General features: G+C 49.3%; 1 protein-coding gene across 1 annotated transcript in view; it reads right to left on the bottom strand.

Annotated features, from left to right (window-relative positions):
- The window catches only part of rps6ka3a (ribosomal protein S6 kinase a, polypeptide 3a), a 41,658-nt gene that overhangs the window by 12,078 nt on the left and 2,080 nt on the right, over nucleotides 1-27,500 (bottom strand). The window contains exons 2-9 of the mRNA XM_060912536.1: nucleotides 11,628-11,663; nucleotides 5,580-5,696; nucleotides 5,403-5,484; nucleotides 5,208-5,288; nucleotides 4,961-5,040; nucleotides 4,672-4,778; nucleotides 4,511-4,548; nucleotides 4,288-4,430 (exon numbers count right to left, since the gene is read on the bottom strand). Coding sequence (XP_060768519.1) covers nucleotides 4,288-4,430; nucleotides 4,511-4,548; nucleotides 4,672-4,778; nucleotides 4,961-5,040; nucleotides 5,208-5,288; nucleotides 5,403-5,484; nucleotides 5,580-5,696; nucleotides 11,628-11,654 — 675 coding nt within the window. The 5' untranslated portion in view covers nucleotides 11,655-11,663. The remainder of the gene's footprint in view (nucleotides 1-4,287; nucleotides 4,431-4,510; nucleotides 4,549-4,671; nucleotides 4,779-4,960; nucleotides 5,041-5,207; nucleotides 5,289-5,402; nucleotides 5,485-5,579; nucleotides 5,697-11,627; nucleotides 11,664-27,500) is intronic.

The following is a 27,500-nucleotide window of genomic DNA, read 5'->3' as shown; positions in this document are numbered from 1 at the left end:
GAGCTCCGTTCCTGATGAGCCGATTAATATCAATGGCTAACAGATTTTCCGACGCGATCGCGTGGGCTGGCAACATGGCGGTGTGTGTTTGTACATTAAAGGTGGGGTACAAGATGTTTTTCAGGAGTAATTTTTTCCATATTGCTTGAAAAGCTCCTCACACCCATGTTGCAAGCAGTACAATAGAAGGTTTGACCCAAAAACGAAATATTTTAATCCAGTCTACAGTGTAAAATAAAGGAAAAATGCCATCCAATCATATCGAGGTACCACCTCAAAATGATTGGATACTGACACGTCAATCAGACTGAAGCCTGCGAGTAGCCCCTCCCCCACCCGCTGCGCTTCGAGACAGAGAAATGCGCACAAAAAGAGCAGTCTTCCCTCAGTGCGCTCCCTCCAAACAACGGGGATTTACACGAAAACGGAAGGAGATATTCACAAAATTCTTTCACAGTGAGCGCCACAAGGCTCTCCTGAACAAACTAATGTATTTTTTCTGTCTGTAGTGTAAAAAATGAGGTCACTAGAGCGAGTTAAAAACGAGTGACTTTTCTGCTAAGTTTATAATGGCAGTCTGTGGGCTGGGCGGCTGGGCTCTCCTCACTTTCAGGCTTCTCATTCAAAAACTGCAAGTCCTGTCGTGTAGGTAGACACATTGTGTGAATCAGGACAAGTGTGGCTCCTACTTTTGAGAAAATTATGTGTGTGGAGTGAAAATTGGGGCTGAAAACAGTTTAAATGAGAAAGTTTGAGCTATTTTTCCAATTTCTCAGGCTTTATAAGGGGGAGGAGGGGTGGAGACGGGGGGGGGGGGGGGGGGAGCATGGCGAGGGCGGGCGGGTTTCTTTTCAAATTATGGCTTGCAGGAACCGTTATTCCAAAATCTTGTACCCCACCTTTAAATCTTCCATCAAGTGTTCGGTTTTAACCGATTATCACCATCCTGACCATGAAGTCCTCTGGGCGGACCTAAGGCCGAGCCGTCTACCGCGTGGCTTCTCGAAAATCATTGTGGGCGTGATCTACCAGTACCCTGACGCTGATGACGCAGCGATGAAGGAATATCTAATATCTTCACTCGTGTCTTTGGAAGCTTCCTACCCAAACTGTGCCTTCATCTTGGCTGGCGATTTTAATAGAACGTTTCTTCCTATGACCCAGTCAGCGGTTAGATTGTTTAACTTGAAACCCACTGTGAATTTTCCAACTAGGGGTGACAGGACTCTGGATCAGATTTTTACGAACTTGGATGATTATTTCTCGGCTCCCACCTGTCTACCGCCATTTGGTCTCTCTGACCACATGACCATCTACATGGGCCCAGGGGCGCGCAGTGCCTCGAAGCCAAAGCACAAGATCATCAAGTCGAGAGACAAGCACCCTAGCAAAGTTAATAGTCTTGGGCGTTTTCTGATGGAGGTTCCTTGGTCCAGCTTGCTGTCGTCCGATCAGTCATGCGCGGGGAAGCTGTCATTGCTAACCGAAGTCATCAATTGCGGTTTGGATACAATTATGCCAGTTCGCTCCATTAGAATTCACGAAACAGATCGTCCTTGGGTGTCGTCACAGCTTAAACAGCTCATTATTCGCCGCCAAAAGGCCTTCACTTCCGGTAACTTGTCTCTATTTAAGATCCTTAGAAATAAAGTTAACCGTGAGCGCAAGCGTTGTCGTAAAGTGTATTACGAGAACAAGGTGAAGGACTTGCATGATTCCAAGCCACGCAATTGGTGGAGAGAGGTTAAGCAGCTCTGTGGGTCCGCTAAATCATCATCAGGGCGTGACCTGACCTCTATTCTTCACCCTGACTTTGTGTGTGATGAGCTTACTCTTGCAAACAAAATCAACCAGGCGTTTGTCAGTGTCATGGATGGCTACTCTCCCTTAACTGAGTCCGTGTGCGTGGATACGAACGGCGATCAGCCCATCACAGTCACTGAGAACTCAGTGCGACGCAAATTACGTGAAATCAGTTGTGCGCGCGCCGGTGGGCCAGATGATCTTCCGAACTGGGTGCTAAGGGAATATGCTGATATTCTGGCGGCTCCGGTTGCAGATATCCTCAATTCTTCCTTCTCGGAGTGCAAGGTCCCAAGAGCTTGGAAGATTGCTGATGTTCCGCCTCTCCCAAAAGCACCCACTGTCAATGACATCAATAAAGACCTTAGACCTATCTCTTTGACTTCAACCTTGTCTAAGGTTGCAGAAAGCTTTGTCATCGACGAGGATCTGAAGCCTGTTTTGTTATCGGCTGTCGATCCCTCCCAGTTTGGATTCATCCCGGGGTCATGCACCACATTTGCTCTAATCTCCATGTTCCATCATTGGCTGCGAGCTACGGATGGCACTGGTTCAACTGTAAGGACTGCCCTATTAGACTTTAGGAAAGCTTTCGACCTCGTTGACCATCATATATTGGTTGGTAAGCTTCTTACTCTTGGCGTTAAACCTACAGCAGTGAACTGGGTTATTGATTTCTTAAGGAACAGACAGCAAAGGGTCAAATTAAGTGGAGTGTTCTCTGATTGGTTGGACATTCCTGCTGGAGTGCCACAGGGGACCCGTTTAGGTCCATGGCTATTTCTAGCGATGATAAACGATCTCCGTCTCCCCGAGGAGTTCCTCATGTGGAAATTCGCCGATGACACAATGGTCTCGGAAGTTGTTCCCGCCTCCAAGCTCAGTACATTACAACAAGCGGCCGACTACATTTATGATTGGTCTCAAGAAAACCATTTGCAGCTCAATCCTACGAAGTGCAAGGAGATCCGCACGTGCTTCAAGCGTACTCCCCCTAGCTTCCCTGGGGTGTCCATCGAAGGGGTAGAGTTTGAAACGGTCTCCTCGGCTAAAGTTCTTGGCGTAACCATAAGCAGTGATCTTAAATGGTCAGCGCATATTGACTCAATAACAACCAAAGCTGCCAAGAGACTTTATCTCTTAAGACAACTTAAGCACGCGGGAATAGCCCCCAGCGACCTTGTTTTGTTCTATTGCAGTGTCATTAGATCAGTTTTAGAATATGCATGCCAGGTATTTCATTGCAATCTACCATTATATCTCGCGGATGAAATTGAGCGCATTCAGCGTCGCGCATTGCGCATAATTTTTCCTGCCTGTAGTTACAGTGAAGGCCTAGTTAAAGCTGGCCTTCCATCTTTATATGACAGAAGAAGTCAATTGTGCAAGGAACTATTTAGCAACATTGAGCAGTGGTGACCACAAACTAAGGCTACGTTTACATTAGACCGTATCTGTCTCGTTTTCTTCGCGGATGCACTGTCCGTTTACATTAAACCGCCTGGAAACGCCGGGAAACGGGAATCCGCCAGCATCCACATATTCAATCCAGATCGTGTCAGCTCCGGTGCTGTGTAAACATTCAGAATACGCGGATACGCTGTGCTGAGCTCTAGCTGGCGTCTCATTGGACAACGTCACTGTGACATCCACCTTCCTGATTCGCTGGCGTTGGTCATGTGACGCGACTGCTGAAAAACGGCGCGGACTTCCGCCTTGTATCACCTTTCATTAAAGAGTATAAAAGTATGAAAATACTGCAAATACTGATGCAAATACTGCCCATTGTGTAGTTATGATTGTCTTTAGGCTTGCCATCCTTCCACTTGCGAGTGGTAAGTGATATGCGCTGGGATCACACACACAGCGGCTCAGTCCCGAATCACTGCTTGTGCGCTTCACTCGCGCGCTCTGTGAGCTGCACAGGGCCGGAGTGCGCACCCTCCAGAGGGCACTCGCTGTTCAGGGCGGAGTGATTTGGAGCGCAGGATGCCTGCGGAGCCGAGCGTATCCGTGTATTGGTGTTGCTGTGTGCACGCAAATCGTGTATTGGTGTTGCTGTGTGCACGCTAATCGTTTTAAAAACGTTAATCTGATGATCCGCTGATACGGTCTAATGTAAACATGGGCTAAGTGACCTTTTACCGGCTCGTTCTTGTCGGAATTATCATCTCCGATCCAATCGCAAGTTTGTTGTGCCCGTTTGCAAGACCAACAGATACCGAGATAGTTTTATCATTAGTCACTGTATATAGTTTTTATGGTTTCATTTTTATTTTCAACTTTTGTTATATTATAATATTTAAATTTTATATTTAATGCATATATATTTGTGTAAATATTCACGTAATTCAGTCTTTCGACTGCAAAGTGTTTTTGAAATAAACGGTCTATCTATCTATCAACATAACTGAGCTGTTAATACACAACATTTCACAAGGAACATGACCACACCCAACACCTGTACAAGCCCCGCCCACTCACCATTAAAACACCATACGACCACCAGTCAGCGCTATGGGTGTGGCCTCTGCGGTTCACCACCTCAGGTGCCATGTACTCCACAGTTCCACAAAACGAGTACGCTTTATTCTCATGATCTACAGACTCCTTACTGAGGCCAAAGTCTGAGACACACACACACACACACACCATTAAGTTATGTTATAATATTATTATTTTTATTTTATTTTATTTTTTTATTTACCAGTGAGTCTAATATGACCTTCTTCATCCAGAAGGATACTGCAAACACACACAGAGATGACTGTACAATAATGAATAAAATGTATAAATAATGTGATTAATTAAATAGAACACATGGATGAATGCAGTGTGTGTGTGTGAGAGAGTATGAGTGTGTGTTACTTCTCAGGTTTGAGGTCTCTGTAGATGATCCCCAGGCTGTGTAAATGATCCAGAGCCAGAGCTAATTCAGCTAGATAGAACTTCACATCCTCCTCTGTGAACATCACCTGATCTCACACACACAGTTTCTTTTTATATTATATATATTTTATTATTATTTTTCAGTAAATGTGTGTGTATTACTCATTAATAATAAACAGTGTTTGTGTGTCTCAGGTGCGAGTGTTTGCTCTGAAACATTAATAAAACACTAAAAACGCTGGTAGGGGAGTGAGGCATGACCTCTGACCTCTTTAGAGAGGCGTGTGAATAAATCTCCTCCTCTCAGGAAGTCCAGGATTAAATACAGTTTCCCTTCCGTCTGAAACGCTAAGCACAGAATACACACACGTAAATATTACTCTCATCTTCATGGCCACTCAGTGCACTTCCTGTTTATGGACATTACAGTTTCATTAAAACTTCGACCAATCACAGCTTGAGGAAGGACTCTGAACGGAGCCGTCTGATTGGCTGATTGAGATTAACACACTTACCGTAGTGCAGTTTGACAATAAACGGGTGATTCACCTCCACCAGGATGTCTCGTTCCATCTTTGTCCTCACACGGTCTCTCACTGCACACACACACACACACAGAGTTGATAACTAATTAGCTGGAAAAAAGAATAACAATCCCTTTAATTTGGACAGAAGGTCATATTTATAAGTACACCTTAAAACACACACACCTTTCAGTGTTGCCTTTTTAAGGACCTTCATGGCGTAGAGCTGTCCTGCATCCGGCCCCATTTTCTTCCTCACAAGGAAAACCTACAACACACACACAATTATAATACTCCATAATCTTACACACACACAGATCCTGTGCAAGCCCTAAACTCAGGACACACACACACACACACCACCTTGCCAAAGGATCCCTGACCGAGGACTTTGCAGAGCTCAAAGTGTCTTGGATCTGCTTTCTCTGATCCCTTCTTCACCAGGTGTGTGATTGTGATCTCCTTCACCAGACCTTCATCCTGACGAGGACCACCACACCCACACACACACAGTACATAATAATGTTAATAACATAATGAGGTGCTGTTGAATTCTTCACTCTGATTGGTCAGAAGCTGTTTATAAATGAGTTTATTTCTCAGCCATGTCACATTCCTGGACTAAACCATTTAAAGCAGTAGGAGGGGTGGTTTTTGTACTGTTGGGTAACTTAAACTGTAATATACACTGTAACACTCTCTCACAATTTCTCTCTCACACACACAAACTTCATTTCAGGTTCACGTTTTCTGACAATGAATTTTCATTGTCAAATTTAATTATTGCTCAGCAGCTATTTAAAAAAAACTGAAAACAAATGCTTGTGTCTGTAGGGTCCAGAAGCTCGGGATGAAGGATATTGTCTGAATGACAACATAATTAACTTATAACTGGCCTTCACCTGTGAAATATTAAAACATCTGATTTTCCAAGCAAAACCTACACCAGTTAATCCCTCAGTGAAGAGACGGTCAGTCTGAAGGAAAGGTGCGAACAGGAAGTCTGTAGAACCTGCTAATGAAGTTAAAAATAAGGTCAAAGAATTCCATAACTTAGGAAAAGGGTGTAAAATTATATCTGGGAGGTTCTTGGGTCAGTGGTGAGGAAGTGGAAGCTGCATCACACCACACACTAGACCAGCACTGCCTCAACACTGAGCACAAACGCCAGGCGGAGACAGAGAGGGAACCGCAGTGAGGCCAACAGGGACCCTGAAGCATACCTGTCAACCCTCCCGTTTTTCCCGGGAAATCCCTTATTTTGACTTATTTCCCGCTGTCTTCCCGTTTTTTTTTTCCCGAAAATATCCCGTATTTTCACATTATATAAAAGTCGGTAGGTCCAGAATTCATGACGCGCCTCTGACAGGAGTTTACAGCAGGAAGTCGGGCCATGAATTCACGTCCCCGCCCTCTCCAGTACAGCAGGTGGCAGTCTAGTAATTACACATTGATTTTAATTGCATGTCTGTGAAGAAGACTGTCAGAACCATAGCGCTAGTCTGACCCATAGATTTACATAGAAGACTAGATTCCTCACCGCGTATTCCAGAACATCCGCACAGGGCGGCCATCTTACCACAGACAAGGGGGATGAACACAGACATCCTATGAAGACTTACGCAAGCCCAGCCCAGCACTCACATTATGATTTACAGGAAATCAAAGTACTGACTTTGATGACAAGCTGATGTGTGTGTGTGTTTTAATTGTAGATGTTTATATCAGTATGTTTAGTTTTATTTTAACTGCACATTGGAGCCTAGTCAAATGAAATTTCAATCTTCTGTGCTAACATATATTGACTTTGACATGATAATCAGCTTTGAATGTTCTTTTTGTAAATGTAAAGATATCTTTTTATTCTTGGAAGTATAACCACATGTGATTAATTAAATGCTTTTTTTGTCACAAACTACCGTGAGTCGCTGTCACTGTTTTATACTATTACTGACTCGGGCAGTGCATTTGTTATTATGCTATGATGTGAGTTTATATTTGTTATTATGCTATGCTGTGAGTTTACATTTGTTATTATGCTATGATGTGAGTTTATATTTGTTATTATGCCATGATGTGAGTTTATATTTGTTATTATGCTATGATGTGAGTTTATATTTGTTATTATGCTATGATGTGAGTTTATATTTGTTATTATGCTATGCTGTGAGTTTACATTTGTTATTATGCTATGATGTGAGTTTATATTTGTTATTATGCCATGATGTGAGTTTATATTTGTTATTATGCTATGATGTGAGTTTATATTTGTTATTATGCCATGATGTGAGTTTATATTTGTTATTATGCTATGCTGTGAGTTTACATTTGTTATTATGCTATGATGTGAGTTTATATTTGTTATTATGCTATGATGTGAGTTTATATTTGTTATTATGCCATGATGTGAGTTTATATTTGTTATTATGCTATGCTGTGAGTTTACATTTGTTATTATGCTATGATGTGAGTTTATATTTGTTATTATGCTATGATGTGAGTTTATATTTGTTATTATGCTATGATGTGAGTTTATATTTGTTATTATGCTATGATGTGAGTTTATATTTGTTATTATGCTATGATGTGAGTTTATATTTGTTATTATGCTATGATGTGAGTTTATATTTGTTATTATGCCATGATGTGAGTTTATATTTGTTATTATGCCATGATGTGAGTTTATATTTGTTATTATGCTATGATGTGAGTTTATATTTGTTATTATGCTATGATGTGAGTTTATATTTGTTATTATGCTATGATGTGAGTTTACATTTGTTATTATGCCATGATGTGAGTTTATATTTGTTATTATGCTATGATGTGAGTTTATATTTGTTATTATGCTATGATGTGAGTTTACATTTGTTATTATGCTATGATGTGAGTTTACATTTGTTATTATGCTATGATGTGAGTTTATATTTGTTATTATGCTATGATGTGAGTTTATATTTGTTATTATGCTATGATGTGAGTTTATATTTGTTATTATGCTATGATGTGAGTTTATATTTGTTATTATGCTATGATGTGAGTTTATATTTGTTATTATGCTATGATGTGAGTTTATATTTGTTATTATGCTATGCTGTGAGTTTACATTTGTTATTATGCTATGATGTGAGTTTACATTTGTTATTATGCTATGATGTGAGTTTATATTTGTTATTATGCCATGATGTGAGTTTATATTTGTTATTATGCCATGATGTGAGTTTATATTTGTTATTATGCTATGATGTGAGTTTATATTTGTTATTATGCTATGATGTGAGTTTATATTTGTTATTATGCTATGATGTGAGTTTATATTTGTTATTATGCCATGATGTGAGTTTATATTTGTTATTATGCTATGATGTGAGTTTATATTTGTTATTATGCTATGATGTGAGTTTATATTTGTTATTATGCTATGATGTGAGTTTATATTTGTTATTATGCTATGCTGTGAGTTTACATTTGTTATTATGCTATGATGTGAGTTTATATTTGTTATTATGCTATGATGTGAGTTTATATTTGTTATTATGCTATGATGTGAGTTTATATTTGTTATTATGCTATGATGTGAGTTTATATTTGTTATTATGCCATGATGTGAGTTTATATTTGTTATTATGCTATGATGTGAGTTTATATTTGTTATTATGCCATGATGTGAGTTTATATTTGTTATTATGCTATGATGTGAGTTTATATTTGTTATTATGCTATGATGTGAGTTTACATTTGTTATTATGCCATGATGTGAGTTTATATTTGTTATTATGCTATGCTGTGAGTTTACATTTGTTATTATGCTATGATGTGAGTTTATATTTGTTATTATGCTATGCTGTGAGTTTACATTTGTTATTATGCTATGATGTGAGTTTACATTTGTTATTATGCTATGCTGTGAGTGCATTAGGGTTTTGATGTGGATGAAGTATTTCTGAAGTTTCAGAAGTGAGTAAGCTGTTTATTTAACTTTAGCTTCCCCTACGGCCCTATCACATGTAAAAATATTTTCACTAAAAATTGGAAATAAATCGTATGGTTATTTGTCCTAAGGCCGCAGTTATCCATAAGTATGCAGTGTTGGGCTTCTCACAGCATAGGAATTTCAGCATGCATCCTGTCTTACAGTCTGTAGTAGACTGAAATATTTTCGCCAAGCTATGCGTATTTTTTTAAAACATAAAATGATTATTCATCATTAATATCATAAATACATACTTCCGTTTGTTTTTTTTTAATATAACAAACCAAACCGTTTGAATATTGATTGAAATTTGAGGAAGTTACGGTCATCTGAAAAGTACATATCGCTACCAACACAATGTAATGGGTAAGCCAGCTGTCTGAGGTAAGATGGCCGCCACGTGCGGACGTTCGACTTCGTTGACGGGCAACGGGGACGAGGCATCTAGTCTTCTATGTAAATCTATGGTCTGACCAAGGTCACTGCTCGGAACTTCTCACAAAACTAAAAGATGGTCGTAATTTTTTCCTCAGGGAGCGAGTTTCAGTAGACGGCGAGACTAGAGACATGAATAAAGAAAGGAGCGAGGCAAAACCAAAAAAGGTGTATTGCCGCTACTTGCCCAAATGGCAGGACGAATTTAATTTTGTGAAGAAAAGTCAGTTCGATTACCGACTTTCTGAAATTTTTGGAAAGTTCGACTTTCCGAAATTTTCCCTTGAGTTAAAATCTGGAAAATATCCCTTTTTTTCAAACCTCAAAGTTGACAGGTATGCCCTGAAGGAGTTACAGTGTCCGAGAGCAGAGCCAAGATGCAGGTGAGGCCCATGTAGGCGGCGTGGATCGAAAGAATCCACTGTTCAGGAAAAGACACATGAAAACACAAGACGGACTGAGTGAAGACGGGGTTTTTACTGTGATGAAATCAAGATCCAGATATTTGTTCCAGACACATTTCAAAACGCTGTGTGGTGCAAATTGAATGCAGGCTGGATCTCAATTAAAACAAAAAGTGAATCTGTGTCACGGTGACAAAGCTGGAGTCAACAAACATCCAACCAACCTGAAGAACCTGAAGCACACCTGTCAGGAAGAACAAGAGAAAAACAGTGTGTGGAGCTGGAAGGAGCCTCACCAAACTCACACAAGCTGAAGGGGGTCAATACTTATGCAAGCAGCATTTTTCAGGGGTGTTTTTTTTTTTTAAAGCTGCTGACAAATAATTAATTGTGACTTTGAAACTTTAAGAGCACAAAAGTACTGAAGAGTCATTTTTAATTCAGACAAATCTGATTACTGGGGGGGGAATACTTTTGCAAGACACTTATATAGCATGTGAAATCCTGTGCAAGCGTGAGAGAAGACTAAACACGCCTCTGCCCTTCTGACCCGATTCACTAGGACACATCTTACACACACACACACAAATATCGTATGCAGTCTGTAATAAAAGTGTACATTATTATTGCCGCTCCTGATTAGAATCAGCTTCATCTGTCCTTTTTAAACAAGATGCAGTGTCACACTGCAGCAAGGCGTTATGGGTAAATTCCTGAGGTCTACACTGATCCTCACCTAACACACTCAGAAGAGCTGATACAGGAACACACCCTGAACACAGCCAAACGCAGCTAATCAGCCTGAACCCTGGAAACGGAATTAACAGTGACAGAAACCTCGACCTTTTTATTCACACTCTGTAAATAAATAAATACATAAATAAATAAATATGAAGCAGATTTGCACTTCCTCAAGGGGATATAATCTATTATTATTATTATTATTGTTTCTGATAAACAGAAACATTAATGTTTCCGTTCAATGAGTCACATGACCTCAGGAAGAGGATGAGGTTTGAGGGAGACACCACAGGAAAGGGAAGTGTGTGTGTTGAATCATGTTTTCAGGTTCTCACACACACAGAGGAGGGTTTTAATTTGTCAGCACTGAGACAGAAAGAGGAAACACACTGAAACTTCTGTAATAAATGTTTGTAATAAAATACACAGAGATGGTTTGAGACAGTGTGTGTGAGAGAAATCATCAACACTACAGATATGTTCACAGAAATCGCAAGGCCTAATACTAAATCAGGAAATCTTCTACAGTTCCGCTGTACACACGCTCCCTCACACACACACAGTTCAGAGTGTGTGTGTGTGTGTGTATACATGTGCAAGTGTGTGAGAGACTCGGTCTGTACGGTACTAACAGGACATCACACTGTTATAACCGTCACTTATAATATGATTAACATTCAATGAACCAATCAGCATCAAGCAGATCAGTGAATATGTACTGACTCCGCCCACACTGATGACTTTCTGCTTTTGAAGTTTTTTTTCTTTTATTGATGAAGATGTTTCTGGTTTTGTTTAAATATTTAATGCAGTATAACAAGTTGAATATATTACTATCACACACACACACACACTTACAGTCAGCGGAGCGTCCTCCTCCCCCATCGTGTCATCCTGTTAAACACACACAAGACAGGACATGTTAGCAAAAAGCAGAATTCTTTCTTTCTCTCACACACACACACACACACACACCAAATTCCAGAAAGGCTGAAAGACGTTAGGTGTGTGCGCGTGTGAGCTGCAGACATAATGAAATCAGCTGGAACCTTTTTACAGAAACCATGACTCTGGAACTCTCATTTTGTCTTCAACACAGAATTAAAAGTTCCAGTTCGTGGTTCTGGATGTCTTTCGGTACTAAGGGAACCAAAGTGTTTTATTTTTAAAACATTTATTTGTTGATAAAATCTGAGGAAAATGAAAGATACATAAATAAATATACTTATATAAATATTTTAATTGATGTAAGTCTTAAAGAAAGTGAAGCTGGTGATCAGGAGTGCGTCGTGTCGCAGATCACACGTGTAGTGAATCTACAGGAGACGTGGGATCAGGTTAAACACCATCATGTTCACATGGGTGTGTCCACTGCCAGCTGATTTTACAGCAGTGTTTATAGCATTATAAATAACAGGTACAGACAGAAATCGAGAGTGCTTTATAGTTATACTCCTCTACAGCACAATCCACTGCATCTCACTCCTCTACAGCGCACTCCTCGATAGCACATTCCACTGTATCTCACTCCTCTACAGCACTGCATCTCACTCCACTAAAACGGTCTCACTCCTCACTGCACCTCACTCCTCTGCTGCACACTGCACCTCACTCCTCTACAGCGCGCTCCTCGATAGCACATTCCACTGTATCTCACTCCTCTACAGCACTGCATCTCACTCCACTAAAACGGTCTCACTCCTCACTGCACCTCACTCCTCTGCTGCACACTGCACCTCACTCCTCTACAGCGCGCTCCTCTGTACCTCACTCCTCTACAGCGCGCTCCTCTGTACCTCACTCCTCTACAGCGCGCTCCTCTGTAACTCATTCTTCAACAGCATTCCTCTGCACCTCACTCCTCTACAGCGCGCTCCTCTGCACCTCACTCCTATACAGCGCGCTCCTCTGCACCTCACTCCTCTACAGCGCGCTCCTCTGCAACTCACGCCTCTACAGCGCGCTCCTCTGCAACTCACTCCTCTACAGCGCGCTCCTCTGCACCTCACTCCTCTACAGCGCGCTCCTCTGTACCTCACTCCTCTACAGCGCGCTCCTCTGTAACTCATTCTTCTACAGCATTCCTCTGCACCTCACTCCTATACAGCGCGCTCCTCTGCACCTCACTCCTCTACAGCGCGCTCCTCTGCAACTCACTCCTCTACAGCGCGCTCCTCTGTACCTCACTCCTCTACAACGCGCTCCTCTGTACCTCACTCCTCTACAGCGCGCTCCTCTGTAACTCATTCTTCTACAGCACTCCTCTGTACCTCACTCCTCTACAGCGCGCTCCTCTGCAACTCACTCCTCTACAGCGCGCTCCTCTGCACCTCACTCCTCTACAGCGCGCTCCTCTGTACCTCACTCCTCTACAGCGCGCTCCTCTGTACCTCACTCCTCTACAGCGCGCTCCTCTGTACCTCACTCCTCTACAGCGCACTCCTCGATAGCACATTCCACTGTATCTCACTCCTCTACAGCACTGCATCTCACTCCACTAAAACGGTCTCACTCCTCACTGCACCTCACTCCTCTGCTGCACACTGCACCTCACTCCTCTACAGCGCGCTCCTCGATAGCACATTCCACTGTATCTCACTCCTCTACAGCACTGCATCTCACTCCACTAAAACGGTCTCACTCCTCACTGCACCTCACTCCTCTGCTGCACACTGCACCTCACTCCTCTACAGCGCGCTCCTCGATAGCACATTCCACTGTATCTCACTCCTCTACAGCACTGCATCTCATTCCACTAAAATGGTCTCACTCCTCACTGCACCTCACTCCTCTGCTGCACACTGCACCTCACTCCTCTACAGCGCGCTCCTCTGCAACTCACTCCTCTACAGCACGCTCCTCTGTAACTCATTCTTCTACAGCACTCCTCTGCACCTCACTCCTCTACAGCGCGCTCCTCTGTAACTCACTCCTCTACAGCGCGCTCCTCTGTAACTCATTCTTCTACAGCACTCCTCTGCACCTCACTCCGCTACAGCGCGCTCCTCTGCACCTCACTCCTCTACAGCGCGCTCCTCTGCACCTCACTCCTCTACAGCGCGCTCCTCTGCACCTCACTCCTCTACAGCGCGCTCCTCTGCACCTCACTCCTCTACAGCGCGCTCCTCTGCAACTCACTCCTCTACAGCGCGCTCCTCTGTAACTCATTCTTCTACAGCACTCCTCTGCACCTCACTCCTCTACAGCACGCTCCTCTGCACCTCACTCCTCTACAGCACGCTCCTCTGCACCTCACTCCTCTACAGCGCGCTCCACTGCACCTCACTCCTCTACAGCGCGCTCCTCTGCACCTCACTCCTCTACAGCGCGCTCCTCTGCAACTCACTCCTCTACAGCGCGCTCCTCTGTAACTCATTCTTCTACAGCACTCCTCTGCACCTCACTCCTCTACAGCGCGCTCCTCTGCACCTCACTCCTCTACAGCACGCTCCTCTGCACCTCACTCCTCTACAGCGCGCTCCTCTGCACCTCACTCCTCTACAGCGCGCTCCTCTGCACCTCACTCCTCTACAGCGCGCTCCTCTGCACCTCACTCCTCTACAGCGCGCTCCTCTTCACCTCACTCCTCTACAGCGCGCTCCTCTGTATCGCACTCCTCTACAGCGCGCTCCTCTGTAACGCACTCCTCTACAGCGCGCTCCTCTGTACCTCACTCCTCTACAGCGCACTCCTCTGTAACTCATTCTTCTACAGCACTCCTCTGCAACTCACTCCTCTACAGCGCGCTCCTCTGTAACTCACTCCTCTACAGCGCGCTCCTCTGTACCTCACTCCTCTGCTGCACACTGCACCTCACTCCTATACAGCGCGCTCCTCTGTAGCTCACTCCTCTACATCGCGCTCCTCTGTAACTCATTCTTCTACAGCACTCCTCTGCACCTCACCCCTCTACAGCGTGCTCCTCTGTACCTCACTCCTCTACAGCATGCTCCTCTGTACCTCACTCCTCTACAGCGCGCTCCTCTGTAACTCATTCTTCTACAGCACTCCTCTGCACCTCACTCCTCTACAGTGCGCTCCTCTGTACCTCACTCCTCTACAGCGCGCTCCTCTGTACCTCACTCCTCTACAGCGTGCTCCTCTGTAACTCAATCTTCTACAGCACTCCTCTGTACCACACTCCTCTACAGCGCGCTCCTCTGTACCTCACTCCTCTACAGCGTGCTCCTCTGTAACTCATTCTTCTACAGCACTCCTCTGCACCTCACTCCTCTACAGCGTGCTCCTCTGTACCTCACTCCTCTACAGCATGCTCCTCTGTACCTCACTCCTCTACAGCGCGCTCCTCTGTAACTCATTCTTCTACAGCACTCCTCTGTACCACACTCCTCTACAGTGCGCTCCTCTGTACCTCACTCCTCTACAGCGCGCTCCTCTGTAACTCACTCCTCTACAGCGCGCTCCTCTGTAACTCATTCTTCTACAGCACTCCTCTGTACCACACTCCTCTACAGCGTGCTCCTCTGTACCTCACTCCTCTACAGCATGCTCCTCGATAGCACATTCCACAGTATCTCACTCCTCTACAGCACTGCATCTCACTCCACTAAAATGGTCTCACTCCTCACTGCACCTCACTCCTCTACAGCGCGCTCCTCTGTAACTCACTCCTCTACAGCGCGCTCCTCTGTAACTCATTCTTCTACAGCACTCCTCTGTACCACACTCCTCTACAGCGTGCTCCTCTGTACCTCACTCCTCTACAGCATGCTCCTCGATAGCACATTCCACTGTATCTCACTCCTCTACAGCACTGCATCTCACTCCACTAAAATGGTCTCACTCCTCACTGCACCTCACTCCTCTACAGCGCGCTCCTCTGTAACTCACTCCTCTACAGCGCGCTCCTCTGTAACTCATTCTTCTACAGCACTCCTCTGTACCACACTCCTCTACAGCGTGCTCCTCTGTACCTCACTCCTCTACAGCGCGCTCCTCGATAGCACATTCCACTGTATCTCACTCCTCTACAGCACTGCATCTCACTCCACTAAAATGGTCTCACTCCTCACTGCACCTCACTCCTCTACAGCGCGCTCCTCTGCAACTCACCCCTCTACAGCACGCTCCTCTGTAACTCATTCTTCTACAGCACTCCTCTGCACCTCACTCCTCTACAGCGCGCTCCTCTGTACCTCACTCCTCTACAGCGCGCTCCTCTGCACCTCACTCCTCTACAGCGCGCTCCTCTGCACCTCACTCCTCTACAGCGCGCTCCTCTGCAACTCACTCCTCTACAGCGCGCTCCTCTGCAACTCACTCCTCTACAGCGCGCTCCTCTGCAACTCACTCCTCTACAGCGCGCTCCTCTGTACCTCACTCCTCTACAGCGCGCTCCTCTGTAACTCATTCTTCTACAGCACTCCTCTGCACCTCACTCCTCTACAGCGCGCTCCTCTGCACCTCACTCCTCTACAGCGCGCTCCTCTGCACCTCACTCCTCTACAGCGCGCTCCTCTGCACCTCACTCCTCTACAGCGCGCTCCTCTGCAACTCACTCCTCTACAGCGCGCTCCTCTGCAACTCACTCCTCTACAGCGCGCTCCTCTGTAACTCACTCCTCTACAGCGCTCTCCTCTGTAACTCACTCCTCTACAGCGCGCTCCTCTGTACCGCACTCCTCTACAGCGCGCTCCTCTGTACCGCACTCCTCTACAGCGCGCTCCTCTGTACCTCACTCCTCTACAGCGCGCTCCTCTGTAACTCATTCTTCTACAGCATTCCTCTGCACCTCACTCCTCTACAGCGCGCTCCTCTGCACCTCACTCCTATACAGCGCGCTCCTCTGCACCTCACTCCTATACAACGCGCTCCTCTGCACCTCACTCCTCTACAGCGCGCTCCTCTGCAACTCACTCCTCTACAGCGCGCTCCTCTGCAACTCACTCCTCTACAGCGCGCTCCTCTGTACCTCACTCCTCTACAGCGTGCTCCTCTGTAACTCAATCTTCTACAGCACTCCTCTGTACCACACTCCTCTACAGCGCGCTCCTCTGTACCTCACTCCTCTACAGCGTGCTCCTCTGTAACTCATTCTTCTACAGCACTCCTCTGCACCTCACTCCTCTACAGCGCGCTCCTCTGTAACTCACTCCTCTACAGCGCGCTCCTCTGTAACTCATTCTTCTACAGCACTCCTCTGTACCACACTCCTCTACAGCGTGCTCCTCTGTACCTCACTCCTCTACAGCATGCTCCTCGATAGCACATTCCACAGTATCTCACTCCTCTACAGCACTGCATCTCACTCCACTAAAATGGTCTCACTCCTCACTGCACCTCACTCCTCTACAGCGCGCTCCTCTGTAACTCACTCCTCTACAGCGCGCTCCTCTGTAACTCATTCTTCTACAGCACTCCTCTGTACCACACTCCTCTACAGCGTGCTCCTCTGTACCTCACTCCTCTACAGCATGCTCCTCGATAGCACATTCCACTGTATCTCACTCCTCTACAGCACTGCATCTCACTCCACTAAAATGGTCTCACTCCTCACTGCACCTCACTCCTCTACAGCGCGCTCCTCTGTAACTCACTCCTCTACAGCGCGCTCCTCTGTAACTCATTCTTCTACAGCACTCCTCTGTACCACACTCCTCTACAGCGTGCTCCTCTGTACCTCACTCCTCTACAGCGCGCTCCTCGATAGCACATTCCACTGTATCTCACTCCTCTACAGCACTGCATCTCACTCCACTAAAATGGTCTCACTCCTCACTGCACCTCACTCCTCTACAGCGCGCTCCTCTGCAACTCACCCCTCTACAGCACGCTCCTCTGTAACTCATTCTTCTACAGCACTCCTCTGCACCTCACTCCTCTACAGCGCGCTCCTCTGTACCTCACTCCTCTACAGCGCGCTCCTCTGCACCTCACTCCTCTACAGCGCGCTCCTCTGCACCTCACTCCTCTACAGCGCGCTCCTCTGCAACTCACTCCTCTACAGCGCGCTCCTCTGCAACTCACTCCTCTACAGCGCGCTCCTCTGCAACTCACTCCTCTACAGCGCGCTCCTCTGTACCTCACTCCTCTACAGCGCGCTCCTCTGTAACTCATTCTTCTACAGCACTCCTCTGCACCTCACTCCTCTACAGCGCGCTCCTCTGCACCTCACTCCTCTACAGCGCGCTCCTCTGCACCTCACTCCTCTACAGCGCGCTCCTCTGCACCTCACTCCTCTACAGCGCGCTCCTCTGCAACTCACTCCTCTACAGCGCGCTCCTCTGCAACTCACTCCTCTACAGCGCGCTCCTCTGTAACTCACTCCTCTACAGCGCTCTCCTCTGTAACTCACTCCTCTACAGCGCGCTCCTCTGTACCGCACTCCTCTACAGCGCGCTCCTCTGTACCGCACTCCTCTACAGCGCGCTCCTCTGTACCTCACTCCTCTACAGCGCGCTCCTCTGTAACTCATTCTTCTACAGCATTCCTCTGCACCTCACTCCTCTACAGCGCGCTCCTCTGCACCTCACTCCTATACAGCGCGCTCCTCTGCACCTCACTCCTATACAACGCGCTCCTCTGCACCTCACTCCTCTACAGCGCGCTCCTCTGCAACTCACTCCTCTACAGCGCGCTCCTCTGCAACTCACTCCTCTACAGCGCGCTCCTCTGTACCTCACTCCTCTACAGCGTGCTCCTCTGTAACTCAATCTTCTACAGCACTCCTCTGTACCACACTCCTCTACAGCGCGCTCCTCTGTACCTCACTCCTCTACAGCGTGCTCCTCTGTAACTCATTCTTCTACAGCACTCCTCTGCACCTCACTCCTCTACAGCGCGCTCCTCTGTAACTCACTCCTCTACAGCGTGCTCCTCTGTAACTCATTCTTCTACAGCACTCCTCTGCACCTCACTCCTCTACAGCGTGCTCCTCTGTACCTCACTCCTCTACAGCATGCTCCTCTGTACCTCACTCCTCTACAGCGCGCTCCTCTGTAACTCATTCTTCTACAGCACTCCTCTGTACCACACTCCTCTACAGTGCGCTCCTCTGTACCTCACTCCTCTACAGCGCGCTCCTCTGTAACTCACTCCTCTACAGCGCGCTCCTCTGTAACTCATTCTTCTACAGCACTCCTCTGTACCACACTCCTCTACAGCGTGCTCCTCTGTACCTCACTCCTCTACAGCATGCTCCTCGATAGCACATTCCACAGTATCTCACTCCTCTACAGCACTGCATCTCACTCCACTAAAATGGTCTCACTCCTCACTGCACCTCACTCCTCTACAGCGCGCTCCTCTGTAACTCACTCCTCTACAGCGCGCTCCTCTGTAACTCATTCTTCTACAGCACTCCTCTGTACCACACTCCTCTACAGCGTGCTCCTCTGTACCTCACTCCTCTACAGCATGCTCCTCGATAGCACATTCCACTGTATCTCACTCCTCTACAGCACTGCATCTCACTCCACTAAAATGGTCTCACTCCTCACTGCACCTCACTCCTCTACAGCGCGCTCCTCTGTAACTCACTCCTCTACAGCGCGCTCCTCTGTAACTCATTCTTCTACAGCACTCCTCTGTACCACACTCCTCTACAGCGTGCTCCTCTGTACCTCACTCCTCTACAGCGCGCTCCTCGATAGCACATTCCACTGTATCTCACTCCTCTACAGCACTGCATCTCACTCCACTAAAATGGTCTCACTCCTCACTGCACCTCACTCCTCTACAGCGCGCTCCTCTGCAACTCACCCCTCTACAGCACGCTCCTCTGTAACTCATTCTTCTACAGCACTCCTCTGCACCTCACTCCTCTACAGCGCGCTCCTCTGTACCTCACTCCTCTACAGCGCGCTCCTCTGCACCTCACTCCTCTACAGCGCGCTCCTCTGCACCTCACTCCTATACAGCGCGCTCCTCTGCACCTCACTCCTCTACAGCGCGCTCCTCTGCAACTCACTCCTCTACAGCGCGCTCCTCTGCAACTCACTCCTCTACAGCGCGCTCCTCTGCAACTCACTCCTCTACAGCGCGCTCCTCTGTACCTCACTCCTCTACAGCGCGCTCCTCTGTAACTCATTCTTCTACAGCACTCCTCTGCACCTCACTCCTCTACAGCGCGCTCCTCTGCACCTCACTCCTCTACAGCGCGCTCCTCTGCACCTCACTCCTCTACAGCGCGCTCCTCTGCACCTCACTCCTCTACAGCGCGCTCCTCTGCAACTCACTCCTCTACAGCGCGCTCCTCTGCAACTCACTCCTCTACAGCGCGCTCCTCTGTAACTCACTCCTCTACAGCGCTCTCCTCTGTAACTCACTCCTCTACAGCGCGCTCCTCTGTACCGCACTCCTCTACAGCGCGCTCCTCTGTACCGCACTCCTCTACAGCGCGCTCCTCTGTACCTCACTCCTCTACAGCGCGCTCCTCTGTAACTCATTCTTCTACAGCATTCCTCTGCACCTCACTCCTCTACAGCGCGCTCCTCTGCACCTCACTCCTATACAGCGCGCTCCTCTGCACCTCACTCCTATACAACGCGCTCCTCTGCACCTCACTCCTCTACAGCGCGCTCCTCTGCAACTCACTCCTCTACAGCGCGCTCCTCTGCAACTCACTCCTCTACAGCGCGCTCCTCTGTACCTCACTCCTCTACAGCGTGCTCCTCTGTAACTCAATCTTCTACAGCACTCCTCTGTACCACACTCCTCTACAGCGCGCTCCTCTGTACCTCACTCCTCTACAGCGTGCTCCTCTGTAACTCATTCTTCTACAGCACTCCTCTGCACCTCACTCCTCTACAGCGTGCTCCTCTGTACCTCACTCCTCTACAGCATGCTCCTCTGTACCTCACTCCTCTACAGCGCGCTCCTCTGTAACTCACTCCTCTACAGCGCGCTCCTCTGTACCTCACTCCTCTACAGCGTGCTCCTCTGTAACTCAATCTTCTACAGCACTCCTCTGTACCACACTCCTCTACAGCGCGCTCCTCTGTACCTCACTCCTCTACAGCGTGCTCCTCTGTAACTCATTCTTCTACAGCACTCCTCTGCACCTCACTCCTCTACAGCGTGCTCCTCTGTACCTCACTCCTCTACAGCATGCTCCTCTGTACCTCACTCCTCTACAGCGCGCTCCTCTGCAACTCACTCCTCTACAGCGCGCTCCTCTGTACCTCACTCCTCTACAGCGTGCTCCTCTGTAACTCAATCTTCTACAGCACTCCTCTGTACCACACTCCTCTACAGCGCGCTCCTCTGTACCTCACTCCTCTACAGCGCACTCCTCTGTAACTCATTCTTCTACAGCACTCCTCTGTACCACACTCCTCTACAGCGCGCTCCTCTGTACCTCACTCCTCTACAGCGCGCTCCTCTGTACCTCACTCCTCTACAGCGCGCTCCTCTGTAACTCACTCCTCTACAGCGCGCTCCTCTGTAACTCATTCTTCGACAGCACTCCTCTGCACCTCACTCCTCTACAGCGCGCTCCTCTGCACCTCACTCCTCTACAGCGCGCTCCTCTGCACCTCACTCCTCTACAGCGCGCTCCTCTGCACCTCACTCCTCTATAGCGCGCTCCTCTGCACCTCACTCCTCTACAGCGCGCTCCTCTGCAACTCACTCCTCTACAGCGCGCTCCTCTGTAACTCATTCTTCTACAGCACTCCTCTGCACCTCACTCCTCTACAGCACGCTCCTCTGCACCTCACTCCTCTACAGCGCGCTCCACTGCACCTCACTCCTCTACAGCGCGCTCCTCTGCACCTCACTCCTCTACAGCGCGCTCCTCTGCAACTCACTCCTCTACAGCGCGCTCCTCTGTAACTCATTCTTCTACAGCACTCCTCTGCACCTCACTCCTCTACAGCGCGCTCCTCTGCACCTCACTCCTCTACAGCACGCTCCTTTGCACCTCACTCCTCTACAGCGCGCTCCTCTGCACCTCACTCCTCTACAGCACGCTCCTCTGCACCTCACTCCTCTACAGCGCGCTCCTCTGCACCTCACTCCTCTACAGCGCGCTCCTCTGCACCTCACTCCTCTACAGCGCGCTCCTCTGCACCTCACTCCTCTACAGCGCGCTCCTCTGTATCGCACTCCTCTACAGCGCGCTCCTCTGTAACGCACTCCTCTACAGCGCGCTCCTCTGTACCTCACTCCTCTACAGCGCACTCCTCTGTAACTCATTCTTCTACAGCACTCCTCTGCAACTCACTCCTCTACAGCGCGCTCCTCTGTACCTCACTCCTCTACAGCGCGCTCCTCTGTACCTCACTCCTCTACAGCGCGCTCCTCTGCAACTCACTCCTCTACAGCGCGCTCCTCTGCAACTCACCTCCTCACTGCACCTCACTCCTCTACAGCGCGCTCCTCTGTAACTCACTCCTCTACAGCGCGCTCCTCTGTAACTCATTCTTCTACAGCACTCCTCTGTACCACACTCCTCTACAGCGTGCTCCTCTGTACCTCACTCCTCTACAGCATGCTCCTCGATAGCACATTCCACTGTATCTCACTCCTCTACAGCACTGCATCTCACTCCACTAAAATGGTCTCACTCCTCACTGCACCTCACTCCTCTACAGCGCGCTCCTCTGTAACTCACTCCTCTACAGCGCGCTCCTCTGTAACTCATTCTTCTACAGCACTCCTCTGTACCACACTCCTCTACAGCGCGCTCCTCTGTACCTCACTCCTCTACAGCGCACTCCTCTGTACCTCACTCCTCTACAGCGCGCTCCTCTGTAACTCACTCTTTTACAGCACTCCTCTGCACCTCTCTCCTCTGCTGCACACTGCACCTCACTCCTATACAGCGCGCTCCTCTGTAGCTCACTCCTCTACAGCGCGCTCCTCTGTAACTCATTCTTCTACAGCACTCCTCTGCACCTCACTCCTCTACAGCGTGCTCCTCTGTACCTCACTCCTCTACAGCATGCTCCTCTGCAACTCACACCTCTACAGCACGCTCCTCTGTACCTCACTCCTCTACAGCGCGCTCCTCTGTACCTCACTCCTCTACAGCGCGCTCCTCTGGACCTCACTCCTCTACAGCGCGCTCCTCTGTACCTCACTCCTCTACAGCGCGCTCCTCTGTACCTCACTCCTCTACAGCGCGCTCCTCTGTACCTCACTCCTCTACAGCGTGCTCCTCTGTAACTCACTCCTCTACAGCACGCTCCTCTGCACCTCACTCCTCTACAGCGCGCTCCTCTGTACCTCACTCCTCTACAGCGCTTCTCTGTACCTCACTCCTCTACAGCGTGCTCCTCTGTAACTCATTCTTCTACAGCACTCCTCTGTACCACACTCCTCTACAGCGCGCTCCTCTGTACCTCACTCCTCTACAGCGCGCTCCTCTGTACCTCACTCCTCTACAGCGCGCTCCTCTGTAACTCATTCTTCTACAGCATTCCTCTGCACCTCACTCCTCTACAGCGCGCTCCTCTGCACCTCACTCATATACAGCGCGCTCCTCTGCAACTCACTCCTATACAGCACGCTCCTCTGTACCTCACTCCTCTACAGGTCGCTCCTCTGCAACTCATTCTTCTACAGCACTCCTCTGCAACTCACTCGTCTACAGCGCGCTCCTCTGCACCTCACTCCTCTACAGCGCGCTCCTCTGCACCTCACTCCTCTACAGCGCGCTCCTCTGCACCTCACTCCTCTACAGCGCGCTCCTCTGCACCTCACTCCTCTACAGCGCGCTCCTCTGCACCTCACTCCTCTACAGTGCGCTCCTCTGCAACTCACTCCTCTACAGCGCGCTCCTCTGCACCTCACTCCTCTACAGCGCGCTCCTCTGCACCTCACTCCTCTACAGCGCGCTCCTCTGCACCTCACTCCTCTACAGCACGCTCCTCTGCAACTCACTCCTCTACAGCGCGCTCCTCTGTAACTCATTCTTCTACAGCACTCCTCTGCACCTCACTCCTCTACAGCACGCTCCTCTGCACCTCACTCCTCTACAGCGCGCTCCACTGCACCTCACTCCTCTACAGCTCGCTCCTCTGCACCTCACTCCTCTACAGCGCGCTCCTCTGCAACTCACTCCTCTACAGCGCGCTCCGCTGTAACTCATTCTTCTACAGCACTCCTCTGCACCTCACTCCTCTACAGCGCGCTCCTCTGCACCTCACTCCTCTACAGCACGCTCCTCTGCACCTCACTCCTCTACAGCGCACTCCTCTACAGCGCGCTCCTCTGCACCTCACTCCTCTACAGCACGCTCCTCTGCACCTCACTCCTCTACAGCGCGCTCCTCTGCACCTCACTCCTCTACAGCGCGCTCCTCTGCACCTCACTCCTCTACAGCGCGCTCCTCTGTACCGCACTCCTCTACAGCGCGCTCCTCTGTAACGCACTCCTCTACAGCGCGCTCCTCTGTACCTCACTCCTCTACAGCGCACTCCTCTGTAACTCATTCTTCTACAGCACTCCTCTGCACCTCACTCCTCTACAGCGCGCTCCTCTGTACCTCACTCCTCTACAGCGCGCTCCTCTGTACCTCACTCCTCTACAGCGCGCTCCTCTGTAACTCATTCTTCTACAGCACTCCTCTGCACCTCACTCCTCTACAGCGTGCTCCTCTGTACCTCACTCCTCTACAGCATGCTCCTCTGTACCTCACTCCTCTACAGCGCGCTCCTCTGTAACTCATTCTTCTACAGCACTCCTCTGTACCTCACTCCTCTACAGCGCGCTCCTCTGTACCTCACTCCTCTACAGCGTGCTCCTCTGTAACATTCTTCTACAGCACTCCTCTGTACCACACTCCTCTACAGTGCGCTCCTCTGTACCTCACTCCTCTACAGCGCGCTCCTCTGTACCTCACTCCTCTACAGCGCGCTCCTCTGTAACTCATTCTTCTACAGCACTCCTCTGTACCCCACTCCTCTACAGCGCGCTCCTCTGCAACTCACTCCTCTACAGCGCGCTCCTCTGCACCTCACTCCTCTACAGCGCGCTCCTCTGTACCTCACTCCTCTACAGCGCGCTCCTCTGTACCTCACTCCTCTACAGCGCGCTCCTCTGTACCTCACTCCTCTACAGCGCACTCCTCGATAGCACATTCCACTGTATCTCACTCCACTAAAACGGTCTCACTCCTCACTGCACCTCACTCCTCTGCTGCACACTGCACCTCACTCCTCTACAGCGCGCTCCTCGATAGCACATTCCACTGTATCTCACTCCTCTACAGCACTGCATCTCACTCCACTAAAACGGTCTCACTCCTCACTGCACCTCACTCCTCTGCTGCACACTGCACCTCACTCCTCTACAGCGCGCTCCTCGATAGCACATTCCACTGTATCTCACTCCTCTACAGCACTGCATCTCACTCCACTAAAATGGTCTCACTCCTCACTGCACCTCACTCCTCTACAGCGCGCTCCTCTGCAACTCACCCCTCTACAGCACGCTCCTCTGTAACTCATTCTTCTACAGCACTCCTCTGCACCTCACTCCTCTACAGCGCGCTCCTCTGTACCTCACTCCTCTACAGCGCGCTCCTCTGCACCTCACTCCTCTACAGCGCGCTCCTCTGCACCTCACTCCTATACAGCGCGCTCCTCTGCACCTCACTCCTCTACAGCGCGCTCCTCTGCAACTCACTCCTCTACAGCGCGCTCCTCTGCAACTCACTCCTCTACAGCGCGCTCCTCTGCAACTCACTCCTCTACAGCGCGCTCCTCTGTACCTCACTCCTCTACAGCGCGCTCCTCTGTAACTCATTCTTCTACAGCACTCCTCTGCACCTCACTCCTCTACAGCGCGCTCCTCTGCACCTCACTCCTCTACAGCGCGCTCCTCTGCACCTCACTCCTCTACAGCGCGCTCCTCTGCACCTCACTCCTCTACAGCGCGCTCCTCTGCAACTCACTCCTCTACAGCGCGCTCCTCTGTAACTCACTCCTCTACAGCGCTCTCCTCTGTAACTCACTCCTCTACAGCGCGCTCCTCTGTACCGCACTCCTCTACAGCGCGCTCCTCTGTACCGCACTCCTCTACAGCGCGCTCCTCTGTACCTCACTCCTCTACAGCGCGCTCCTCTGTAACTCATTCTTCTACAGCATTCCTCTGCACCTCACTCCTCTACAGCGCGCTCCTCTGCACCTCACTCCTATACAGCGCGCTCCTCTGCACCTCACTCCTATACAACGCGCTCCTCTGCACCTCACTCCTCTACCGCGCGCTCCTCTGCAACTCACTCCTCTACAGCGCGCTCCTCTGCAACTCACTCCTCTACAGCGCGCTCCTCTGTAACTCACTCCTCTACAGCGCGCTCCTCTGTACCGCACTCCTCTACAGCGCGCTCCTCTGTACCGCACTCCTCTACAGCGCGCTCCTCTGTACCTCACTCCTCTACAGCGCGCTCCTCTGTAACTCATTCTTCTACAGCATTCCTCTGCACCTCACTCCTCTACAGCGCGCTCCTCTGCACCTCACTCCTATACAGCGCGCTCCTCTGCACCTCACTCCTATACAACGCGCTCCTCTGCACCTCACTCCTCTACAGCGCGCTCCTCTGCAACTCACTCCTCTACAGCGCGCTCCTCTGCAACTCACTCCTCTACAGCGCGCTCCTCTGCACCTCACTCCTCTACAGCGCGCTCCTCTGTACCTCACTCCTCTACAGCGCGCTCCTCTGTACCTCACTCCTCTACAGCGTGCTCCTCTGTAACTCATTCTTCTACAGCATTCCTCTGCACCTCACTCCTATACAGCGCGCTCCTCTGCACCTCACTCCTCTACAGCGCGCTCCTCTGCAACTCACTCCTCTACAGCGCGCTCCTCTGCAACTCACTCCTCTACAGCGCGCTCCTCTGCAACTCACTCCTCTACAGCGCGCTCCTCTGCAACTCACTCCTCTACAGCGTGCTCCTCTGTACCTCACTCCTCTACAGCGCGCTCCTCTGTAACTCATTCTTCTACAGCACTCCTCTGCACCTCACTCCTCTACAGCGCGCTCCTCTGCAACTCACTCCTCTACAGCGCGCTCCTCTGTAACTCATTCTTCTACAGCAGTCCTCTGCACCTCACTCCTCTACAGCGCGCTCCTCTGCACCTCACTCCTCTACAGCGCGCTCCTCTGCACCTCACTCCTCTACAGCGCGCTCCTCTGCACCTCACTCCTCTACAGCGCGCTCCTCTGCAACTCACTCCTCTACAGCGCGCTCCTCTGCAACTCACTCCTCTACAGCGCGCTCCTCTGTAACTCACTCCTCTACAGCGCTCTCCTCTGTAACTCACTCCTCTACAGCGCGCTCCTCTGCATCTCACTCCTCTACAGCGCGCTCCTCTGCACCTCACTCCTCTACAGCGCGCTCCTCTGCATCTCACTCCTCTACAGCGCGCTCCTCTGCACCTCACTCCTCTACAGCGCGCTCCTTTGCACTTCACTCCTCTACAGCGCACTCCTCTGTAACTCACTCCTCTACAGCGCACTCTGTATCTCATTACTCGACAGTGCACTCCTCTGCATCTCACTCCTCTACAGTGCACTCCTCTGTATCTCACTCCTCTACAGTGCACTCCTCTACAGTGCACTCCATTATCTCACTCCTCTACAGTGCACTCCTCTGCATCTCACTCCTCTACAGTGCACTCCTCTGCATCTCACTCCTCTACAGTGCACTCCTCTGCATCTCACTCCTCTACAGTGCACTCCTCTGCATCTCACTCCTCTACAGTGCACTCCTCTGCATCTCACTCCTCTACAGTGCACTCCCTCTACAGTGCACTCCATCATTA

The sequence above is a fragment of the Neoarius graeffei genome, chromosome 28 (genome assembly GCF_027579695.1).
Source record: "Neoarius graeffei isolate fNeoGra1 chromosome 28, fNeoGra1.pri, whole genome shotgun sequence".
In the NCBI taxonomy this organism is placed as follows: domain Eukaryota; kingdom Metazoa; phylum Chordata; class Actinopteri; order Siluriformes; family Ariidae; genus Neoarius; species Neoarius graeffei.
Note: the sequence above shows the minus strand (reverse complement) of the source record. Positions and strands in the feature narration are given on the sequence as shown.